The sequence below is a fragment of the Aegilops tauschii genome, chromosome 2 (assembly GCF_002575655.3).
Source record: "Aegilops tauschii subsp. strangulata cultivar AL8/78 chromosome 2, Aet v6.0, whole genome shotgun sequence".
NCBI classification, from domain to species: domain Eukaryota; kingdom Viridiplantae; phylum Streptophyta; class Magnoliopsida; order Poales; family Poaceae; genus Aegilops; species Aegilops tauschii.
Window position 1 is genome coordinate 49,490,965 of NC_053036.3, and position 10,751 is coordinate 49,501,715.

Consider the following 10,751-nt stretch of genomic DNA (forward strand, 5'->3'; position numbering starts at 1 on the left):
GAGATTATCTGGGTCCAGAATTTACTCACAGAGTTGGGCATTCATCACTCATCTGCAGCATCACTTTGGTGTGACAATCTTGGCGCTACCTACCTCTCTACCAACCATATTTTTCATGCTAGAACACAACACATAGAGATTGATTATCATTTTGTTCGTGAAAGGGTGGCAAACAAGCTTTTGAACATTCGGTTTGTTCCTACTGGTGATCAAGTGGCAGATGGCTTTACTAAACCACTATCACTGCGGCAGCTGGAGGTCTTTAGACGCAATCTTAACTTAGATAGTTGTGATTGAGGGGGGGTGTTAAACATTGTAACTCACGGTGTGTCTATAAACCGTGCTAGGTGTGGCGTGTGTTGTAAATAGGTTAGGTTAGGTTGTTGTGATATGATCTTGTAGTTAGCTTGGAGATCAATCCACACCTAACCGAACCCTAATTTCCTGTAACCTATCCCGCCGCACCTTGGCCTTATTGACACGCAGCGCGCCCCTGCCCACGGCATGCGCTTCCAGCCTCTTACCGAAAAAGGGGTTCCCCCCACTTTGTATTCCAAAGCAACCAACACCGATACAAGGATCGCTGGGGCGAACAGCACAACAAGCCCAAAAAAAAAGAAACAAATGCCAACAACGGCAGCTCGACAAAGCGCAGATGACCCGCCACCGCTACACCCTCCGGAAACACACCACCACAACCCGAGGCTCCGAACCGCCGCGTACCAAGTAGCACCTCCAAGAAGGAATGCGACGCCGACGACGCTGCTGCCCGGACATGTCCTAGAGTTTCCCCCGGCACGCGGAGGGAGGTGGGGGATGGATATCACCGACACCCTCCAGGATGGAATGGTGGCACCCGCAGGTATCACCGCATCGGAGCCGAAGAACCGACAAGGATTTCTCCCGCACTCCATCCCCACCGCCCAACGGACCGGAGCCGACCAGCCAGACCGCCGCCCACCACCATGCGTCATTGCGGTTGCGCCGCCACCCACGCCGCCTCACTGCAGACACCAACACAAGGCCAAGAGGACCGGAGAGAAGCGCCCCGCGGAGGGAGAAGCAACACTGAAGCCGAACGGGAGGGAACCACCTCCACCGCTGTCGTGCGGGAGGCCAGAACCTCCGGCACCGTCGCAGTAGCCGTCCGGACGCGGCAACAGGGCATGCCAGGCCACCCCTGGCCCAGCCAGGCCCAAAACGGGCCCGCTAAGCCCCGCCGCCACGCTGCAGCAAGCCAGCGATGGTGCCACTAGCACCCTGCCTCTTCGCCTCTCCCCCGCCTCCTGGAGGACGCGCCGCAGCCGCACCCCACCGCCAGCCCGCCCGGGCCCATATCTGGGCCGAGCGGGCGCCGCCAGACCGCGCCGCCGCGCTACCCCGCCGCCAACGGCGGCGCCACTGCCCAGCCATCCGCCCGCGCAGCGCCAGGACCCCGCCGCCACGCCGGACCGCCGCCGCCTAGGGACACCCCCCAGCCCACTCCGTCCCGCGCCAAAGGAGAGCCGAGAGGGGAATTGCGAGGGGGCCGCCGCCGCCAGCGTCGCCCGGGCCAGGCCCGGCGGCGAGCGCCGACGACGGCGGCAGGGAGGGAAGGAGGAGGGAGGGAGGGCTGGAGAAGAGGGTCACGACGCGGCCGGTCGCCCACGGGGGCGTCGCGGTCGCGAGAGCCCGCGGGGGAAAGGGGACCTCACCGTATATGAAATTCGACTCTTCCAGCCTCTTTCACAGAACAGATTTCTGGAATCCTGGGTTTTGATTGCAAAGGATTGATATAGAAGATAAGTTCCTGGTTTCTCTTACGAAATATGCCGAGTTATATACGAAAAGCTTAACCCATACCATGATACTAGAACACCAGCAACATACAAAAGAGCAGTGCACATGTTGAAGCTTGTACCAACGACCGTATCGGCCAATCAACGCATGTCTTCCCATTGATCCGAATTGATATTCCAACTCTTCAAGTACCAAAATGATGTGTCATCCTGCATCAGTGAGAACTGTCGGTTGTAAGGACACATGATAGATAAGAATTAAATAGAGATTTTTTAGATAATGGAAGAGATCACACTTGGGCCCTTAGTACACACCAGACACGACTCTATAAATTGCAGTGTGGATGGTAGCTAGTATCGGAAATACTATAGCAACCAGCGGGGGCATTTCCTTCTCGCTGATGCATAGCTTGAAACTTAAGCGAAACTTCTCTGAACTAGCTAGATCATCATATTCACTTGCCATATATGCTGGTAATAGCATTGCCTCAGTTTTGACCTCTCCACATATGCTTTATTCGGCCCGTAGTGGGAGGAGCTATGCCTTTGCATTAAAGATTGGGGATTTACATGAGAAAGCAAGAGAGAATAAAAAGAAAGAAATCTATACATATATCTTGGAGTTAGCTAGTAGGTTTGGTAGGCAATGGGAAAGTAGGACAAGCAACACTCCACGAACCAGTTGTTGCGCACATTCAACCATGTAGTGGTACATCACGTTTTTGGTACCACGTAGCTTCCTCTCGGTCAAACTTTTTACATGAACCTCAACAAGTAGAAGGAGTAGCATACAGAAGAATGCATTGTCATGGGCTTGTGAAGATGCTGGTCTTGAGAGTGCATTGATGACGATTCACAGGAGATTTGACTTGTCACCACCAGCTCCTTCACCCGGTTCCTCAAACGCAAGGATCTTGATGAACAGCTTGGCGAAACTCGACAGCTCGGTGAAGCTCGAGATTAGGCCCATTGACAAGGATCTTAGTGCACAGCTAGGCAAAACTCGAGATTACTAGGTAGGTCAAGATTTTGGTTACCCCTCAAAATTTTTGGTTACCGCGTGGTTACCGAATTTATTGATGCCCCACGAGAAAAAAATTATACTACCATGCAGAAAATTCCAATTTCTTCAATTTTTTGAATTTAATGCCTAACGCATAGTTAATAACTTAGTATCTCTAATCAAACAACAACATGGCTGGTACTGATGTAGTGTTACCACCAATTCTTTTTTTTTTCATTTTTAAAGAATGCACGTGACCCTAAACATAATAATTGCTAAATATCATCCAATTTTTTGGTTATTACGTGATAATTTTCCTCAATAGGAACAAATTCTTGAACAGAGAATAATGCAAACGTGATCAGCTGGTATCATGTATAGAAGAGACAGGGATTTATCTTTAGAAAAGGAAACAAGGCAGCCTGGCTACTGCTTGAACCAAATATACACAGCACAAGCACACGTGCACCACAAACTATCCATAGCTACACACAGCCCAGGCTGCAGAAAAAAACCATCACACTCACAGAGCCAAACAGCCAAACTACCCGGAGGAAGTAAATAGCATAAAACTACTACTTTACAAGCTAGGGTTCAAAAAACTATCGAATATTTTTTTTCACTGATAATTACCAAATCACAGGCCGGCTGTTTCAAAAAACCCAAAACGCTCGTCACTAGCAGTTTAAACCATATTCTGATAGGTCGGACCCACTCCTAAACATTCTGTTTGTTTGACTGTTTTGTTTGACCGTTATCTTACATGTGGGACCCACATGTAAGTTCCTTCTTCTTCCTCTTATCTTTTTCTTCTCTCCCTTCTCCTCCTGACTAAGGCCCGAGCTCCACCACCTCCGCCACCCCGCCGCACGCCAAGCCAGGGCCGACTCCGGGAAGGAGCGCCACGCGAGGAGCAGCTGGCACCCAGGAGCACGGGCCGCCGCCGACCACGCGCCATGGCCAGGGGGCAAGGACTCGGGCCACCACGCCCAGGGGTATGGGCTGCCGCCAGCCGAGCGCCATGGCCAGGGGCTTGGGCCGCCGCGCCCTGGAAAGAGGGAGAGTGAGAGGACGCACGCTGGGGAGCTCACGGCGGCTGCAGGCGCAGCTCGCCGGCAGGAGGAGGCGGCAGCCCGCACGCACGCTAGAAGGGAGCTCCGCGGCGGAGCGCACTGGGCAGGTGACGGACGACGAGAGGGAGCTGTGCGGCGGCACTGGAAGGGAGCTAGGCGCACCGGACGCCGCGAATGGAGGGAGCTCCGCAACGAGCACGGCGGCGAGTGCGCCCCCTCTAGATCTTGAGCACGGGAGGGACCCGATTGCTTTTTTCAGTTTGTTTGTAGGACCTGATTGTGTTTTTAAAAGTTTAAAGGGACCTGATTGCTTTTTTTTAAGTTTACATGGACACTGACATGTGGGCCCCAGTTGTCATTTAACTGTCAAACAAACTGTCAAAACAATCAGTGTTCTTACGTGCGGGCCCCAACTGTCATAATCACGACCAATTGTAAAGCACTGGACAATTTAGAGTTTTTTGAAACAGCCGACCCCTGATCTGGTAGTTATCAGCGAAAAAAAAATCGGTAGTTTTTTGAAACCCTAGCATGTAAAGTAGTACTTATATGTTATTTACTCACCCGGAGGAGATGAAACCATGACAGGCTCTCTATCTTCGACCTCAGCAGGCCAAGGATGCAGAAGACGTTTCTCTCAGCCGCTGGTTCGCCTTCCAGCTGCCCCGGGGACAGAAGCGCATCATCCTTCACCTGGAAGGGCAGGGGATCTAGCTCCCTCCTGACAGACTCGACGACATCCATGTCTATCTTGTTGTCTGAGATGCCTTGCACGTAGAACGTGTTCTTCATCTTGTTGCCTTCCATCGCGATGTCAGCCTGTCTAACGGTTAACCCGTTCTCCCGGAGGACCCTAGTGATGTAAGAGAGGAGACCAGCGTTGTTCTCCGTGCATAGCTCCAGCTTCACACCCTATAAGCAACCATACCGATTATCAGATGGGACTCGGTAAATGCAGTAACGTCAGAACAAGACATAATGAGTCGCAACGTAACAAAATGTCAGAATCTTTGTTGGGCGCAGAGGAATTTCACAGAAGTTTAAGAAAAGAATACATTTCCCCACAGCAACAAAACACCCAGTGCTGCTTTGCTGCAATCGAAACTGCACTGATTTTAATGTCAGAATTACAGCAACAATGCACATTATGTTACGTTGGGTTCAGGTTCGCTTTGGCCCGCCGTAGTCACCCCTAAACAACAATGCACATTATACATGGTCACAGAGTAAATCTTATCCATGTTACTAAGGAGGATGCAATTCAACTCATGATGCTACAAATTATCTTTTATTTTGAACAAAGAAAGATGAATATCAGATCACACTATATTACTTACCTCACAAGTTCGACGCTCGACTGCAGCTTTCACACCTTTCACAACCAGGCATCTTTCATCTGCAGTGTCTAGAATATGTCCATCCCTGTGCCTGATGTAGTATTCCTACACAAGTAGTTCTTCAGTTTGTGTTCCCTTTTCATGTTAGTTCAAAATTGCAATACAACATATACATATCCCTGATTAAACAGAAGCAGATGAAGTTACCTGACAGGCAAAAGGCCCACGGGAGGAAACTGAGGCATGGAAGACATTGAACTGCATGTCCGTAAGCGTGCACACAGTGTCAAACATCAGCTTTGGCCGGTCGACACATTCCACATTTACAACTGAGTATCCTTTCTCATTGCACCGATCAACAGAGACCACTGTCCTCCTGCCCTTTTTGTAACCATCCAAACTAAGCATTGGGAAGGCAGTACATGCCTTTCCTGGATGTCCATCAAAATCTTTACTAGAAAACATTAGCTGGTGCAACCGACGATCAGGATGACTTGTCAGGCCATCAGCCCCAAGCATATGAGCTCTTGCACTACGCCCATCTTCATCCATTGTGTCAGGTCCAAGAACAGTACCAAGATGGTCCTGAATAGAGGCTAAGCGGTTCGGATCATTGATGGGGGATGATGTTGATTCATCAGACACAAATGCAACACAGGCTAAGCTGTCCTTATGGCTCCAAGCATGCGCTTCCATAACATTACACCCCTGCTCAGCAAGAACAGCAGATATCTCGGAGAAAATTCCAGGCCGGTTGTGGCCAATCATCTCAATTCCTGTATAGTGCGCGGCAACATCAGGTCTGGACGCAAGCTCATTCGATCTCGTCACTGTGAACCTCGGAGAATCTCTAGTACATATTGCCTAAAATATTTGGAAGACACCAAACACCAATCTTCAGTTTTTTTCCCCTGCTTCTAAACAACCAGTTCAGTTTTGAGGGAGAAGGAGAGGGAGACCTGCTCTATATAGTTTATGGCCTTCTTGCTGTAAACCTTGTTTCCTTCCTGATCTCTCACATGGAAAACTGCAAAACAGTTGGGCAAAGACGGAAATGATGAACTGAAAACTTTGTAGTTAGATGGGTGAAGAACTCACTTGCATTCGTTCAGAGTTTTGGGTTGAGGTTCTCCACAAATAAAATATCCAATGAGATATGGAAGACCGGGGAGAGAAGTGGAAACATTGAAATGAATGTTCACCTCATTAGCCAGACTACCTTTTGTGTTTATATGCAAGTTTGCTGATCTCGGTAATATTAGTTTCAGACATGGATGGCGAACTTTTTGAAACATAAATTTGGAGCCATACAATACATAACAAATGTGATGACCCATATTATACATGTAGGCAGTGTAAACACAGATAGCATAATGCTACCCTTCGATGAGATCATGCAGAAGGTCTAGAGGCACAACTCGAAAACAAAGCCTGTGCACTCAAGCTACTGCCAATTCCTGAACGACCATATTTTTGACTAATGTAAATATTGATTAGCATACTCATCAGCCGAGAATGCATTTGAGTTTTTGGCATGTCTGCCCAGCAACTCAGAGAATCAACAGGATGGGGCACATCCAAACAAGTATTACCTACTAATAATATTACAATACACTTTATCCTCTGAAAACACGTTGGTTGTGTCGAGCAGTGCAAGTATCATTTAGAAGGACTACCACACGAAACCATACAGATGTTCATTTCAAATTAACTAGTATGGAAAAAAATATGAGCGTACAGATTTTACCATAAACTACTACAGTTGGATTTTCCTTCAGGCCATACCGTCCATAAACCATCCGCCGTCAGATGATATGTAACATTTTGCGATCGACAGCTCGAGGCCAATCAAAACTTGGAGCACTTCAAGTAGGAGGTCATGGTCATTTCGACTGTTTACCTATATATGATTAAAACAATACTCAGTACTAGTTTACCATTAATTCCCCTCCAAACAATTGGATTACCCAGCCAATAACTCGAGTACTTACGTTAACAATAGTACATTTACCACATGACTCGTTGTCCACATTAACCCTGGAGATTGATGATTCATACAGTTATACTGTAGGTCATGTTACATGCTCAAGCATCACGAAAAAATGGTTGCCAGTTTACCTACCTTGTCCCATAAATCCTCTCGTTGAGGTTCTCATAATCCGGGTCGAAGTAGGCACAGCAAACATCCATTCTCCTCATGTACGTACTGTATAGCTGAGTTCACTGAAACTTCCTGAAATAATCGCACATATCACAGGCATCAGCGGTAATTAACCCCGAATGAAAAGGAAAATGAAATGAAACATGCCTGTTACCTCGAGTCAAACAGACTGGTAATAACATTCACGGGCCTCAAATGCAATCCAGGGCATTTTAACCAAATGGAAGGTGAAAAGCAAGAAGAAGAAAAATGAGATTGTGGCCGTACCGCGGCGAGACGCAGTGGGGGAAGAAGACGAACAAGAAGGGGGCGTGGTTTCCGCCCAGCCTTCCTGGATTAGCAAGCAGGGATGCTAGGTTTTCTGCGTGTTTGATCCGTGCGGGAAAACGTGAGGCTCGGCTGAAACCGGGAGAAGGGGGAGACCGGCGGCGGCGGGTGAGGGCGAGTTTATGCGGCGAGACGAACAACAAGGGAGTATGCGGGTTGGGCTTGGCCGCAGCGGCTCACGCCAGATCCGCGCGGCTTCTGCCGCCGGCGACACGTGTGACGAGCGGTGCTCGGTGCTCTCCAGAATTTCGCCGTGCTGTTTCCGGGGATCCCGGGATCAGTCGCCGCGTCGCCCCACGAGCCGACCACTTCGCCTCTTGCACGATTTTCTATTTTTTTTCATCAGATCAATTTCAATGGGGCGACCCAAACGGACGGCAATTTCGTCCGTTTTTTGTCCGTTTCGGTCGGCCGTCCGCCCTATTTTTGATATGGGTCGACAGCGCGTCGAACGCGCCAATCCATATGTGCCGGCCATTGATTTGCATTCAAACATATTGTCAAATAATATAGTTTACCAGATAAAATAATATAGTTTTACAAGCCGAATACAAATAAAAATGTTTCACACAGTTTTGTAAACGAATAAAAAAAGATACATTTGTTGGTTGTCAACATGAGTCCACATATGCTCAACCAAATCATTTTGCAGTTGCACGTGAGTTTCCCAATCACGCATGTCTTCATGAAATTGGGTGAATTGTTCAAACGTTGCCGCTACTCCATGCTCAGGCACAACATTCTCACCCTGAAACTTAAAGCCTTGATCGTACAGACGTTCCGGGCGCTCGTCTTTTACGATCATATTGTGCATGATCACTGTTGGGGAACGTAGTAATTTCAAAAAAATTCCTACGCACACACAAGATCATGGTGATGCATAGCAACAAGAGGGGAGAGTGTTGTCCACGTACACTCGTAGACCGAAAGCGGAAGCGTTAGCACAACGCGGTTGATGTAGTCGTACGTCTTCACGATCCGACCGATCAAGTACCGAACACACGCCACCTCCGAGTTCAGCACACGTTCAGCTCGATGACGTCCCTCGAACTCCGATCCAGCCGAGCTTTGAGGGAGAGTTTCGTCAGCACGACGGCGTGGTGACGATGATGATGTTCTACCGACACAGGGCTTCGCCTAAGCACCGCTACGATATTATCGAGGTGGATTATGGTGGAGGGGGGCACCGCACACGGCTAAGAGATCAAGAGATCAATTGTTGTGTCTATGGGGTGCCCCCCTCCTCCGTATATAAAGGGGGGAGGAGGAGAGGGCCGGCCAAGGGGAGAGGCGCGCCCAAGGGGGGGCAATCCTACTCCAAGTAGGTTTGGCCCCCCTTTCCTATTCCAACTAGGAGAAGGGGGAAGGAGGAGGTGGAGAGAAGGAAGGAGAAGGGGGGCCGCCGCCCCCTTCCCTTTCCCAATTCAGAATGGGGCAAGGGGGGCCGCGCGCCACCTCTTGGCCTCCCTCTCTCCTTTCCACTAAGGCCCATAAGGCCCAATAGGTTCCGGGGGGGGGTCCGGCAACCCCCGGTACTCCGATAAATATTCGATAATCTCCGGAACCATTCCGGTGTCCGAATATAGTCGTCCGATATATCAATATTCATGTCTCGACCATTTCGAGACTCCTCGTCATGTCCGTGATCACATCCGGGACTCCGAACTGTCTTCGGTACATCAAAACACATAAACTCATAATATAACCGTCATCAAACTTTAAGCGTGCGGACCCTACGGGTTCGAGAACTATGTAGACATGACCGAGACATGTCTCCGGTCAATAACCAATAGCGGAACCTGGATGCTCATATTGGCTCCCACATATTCTACGAAGATCTTTATCGGTCAAACCGCATAACAACATACGTTGTTCCCTTTGTCATTGGTATGTTACTTGCCCGAGATTCGATCGACGGTATCTCAATACCTAGTTCAATCTCGTTACCGGCAAGTCTCTTTACTCGTTCCGTAATACATCATCCCGCAACTAACTCATTAGTTGCAATGCTTGCAAGGCTTATAGTGATGTGCATTACCGAGTGGGCCCAGAGATACCTCTCCGACAATCAGAGTGACAAATCCTAATCTCGAAATACGCCAACCCAATAAGTACCTTTGGAGACACCTGTAGAGCACCTGTATAATCACCCAGTTACGTTGTGACGTTTGGTAGCACACAAAGTGATCCTCCGGTAAACGGGAGTTGCATAATCTCATAGTCATAGGAACATGTATAAGTCATGAAGAAAGCAATAGCAGAATACTAAACGATCGTGTGCTAAGCTAACGGAATGGGTCATGTCAATCACATCATTCTCCTAATGATGTGATCCCGTTAATCAAATGAAAACTCATGTCAATGGCTAGGAAACATAACCATCTTTGATCAACGAGATAGTCAAGTAGAGGCATACTAGTGACACTCTGTTTGTCTATGTATTCACACAAGTATTATGTTTCCGGTTAATGCAATTCTAGCATGAATAATAAACATTTATCATGATATAAGGAAATAAATAATAACTTTATTATTGCCTTTAGGGCATATTTCCTTCAGTCTCCCACTTGCACTAGAGTCAGTAATCTAGATTACACAGTAATGATTCTAACACCCATGGAGCCTTGGTGCTGATCATGTTTTGCTCGTGGAAGAGGCTTAGTCGACGGGTCTGCAACATTCAGATCCGTATGTATCTTGCAAATTTCTATGTCTCCCACCTGGACTAGATCTCGGATGGAGTTGAAGCGTCTCTTGATGTGCTTGGTTCTCTTGTGAAATCTGGATTCCTTTGCCAAGGCAATTGCACCAGTATTGTCACAAAAGATTTTCATTGGACCCGATGCACTAGGTATGACACCTAGATCGGATATGAACTCCTTCATCCAGACTCCTTCATTTGCTGCTTCCGAAGCAGCTATGTACTTCGCTTCACACGTAGATCCCGCCACAACGCTTTGTTTAGAGCTGCACCAACTGACAGTTCCACCGTTCAATGTAAACACGTATCCGGTTTGCGATTTAGAATCGTCCGGATCAGTGTCAAAGCTTGCATCGACGTAACCATTTACG

General features: G+C 48.4%; 1 protein-coding gene across 3 annotated transcripts; it reads right to left on the reverse strand.

Moving 5' to 3' along the window:
* Window positions 1-1,753: 1,753 nt before the first annotated feature.
* Window positions 1,754-7,914, reverse strand: LOC109763865 (ACT domain-containing protein ACR2). Of its 3 annotated transcripts, none has more exons than XM_040401535.3 (9): window positions 7,620-7,914; window positions 7,314-7,424; window positions 7,183-7,228; window positions 6,977-7,091; window positions 6,151-6,218; window positions 5,399-6,055; window positions 5,192-5,296; window positions 4,419-4,766; window positions 1,754-1,988 (listed from the first exon to the last, which is right to left on the reverse strand). In XM_040401535.3, exons 2-9 carry the CDS (start codon window positions 7,388-7,390, stop codon window positions 1,920-1,922), a joined length of 1,485 nt encoding a protein of 494 aa, XP_040257469.1. In that variant the 5' UTR covers window positions 7,391-7,424; window positions 7,620-7,914; the 3' UTR covers window positions 1,754-1,919. The 3 variants fall into 3 exon arrangements, with proteins under 3 accessions (XP_040257469.1, XP_045088503.1, XP_045088504.1); XM_045232568.1 differs by lacking the exon at window positions 7,620-7,914 and adding an exon at window positions 7,507-7,611; XM_045232569.2 differs by lacking the exon at window positions 7,620-7,914 and having other exon boundaries at window positions 6,939-7,091; window positions 7,314-7,420.
* Window positions 7,915-10,751: the final 2,837 nt, after the last annotated feature.

Excerpts from the sequence above, each read along its gene's own strand:
- LOC109763865 (XM_040401535.3), bottom strand. The coding sequence starts at position 7,390 with ATGAGGAGAATGGATGTTTGCTGTGCCTACTTCGACCCGGATTATGAG. Across the intron at positions 5,297-5,398 it reads GTGGGCCTTTTGCCTGTCAG|GAATACTACATCAGGCACAG; the intron begins GTAACTTCATCT and ends CTACTTGTGTAG. Across the intron at positions 4,767-5,191 it reads TCGAGCGTCGAACTTGTGAG|GGTGTGAAGCTGGAGCTATG; the intron begins GTAAGTAATATA and ends GGTTGCTTATAG.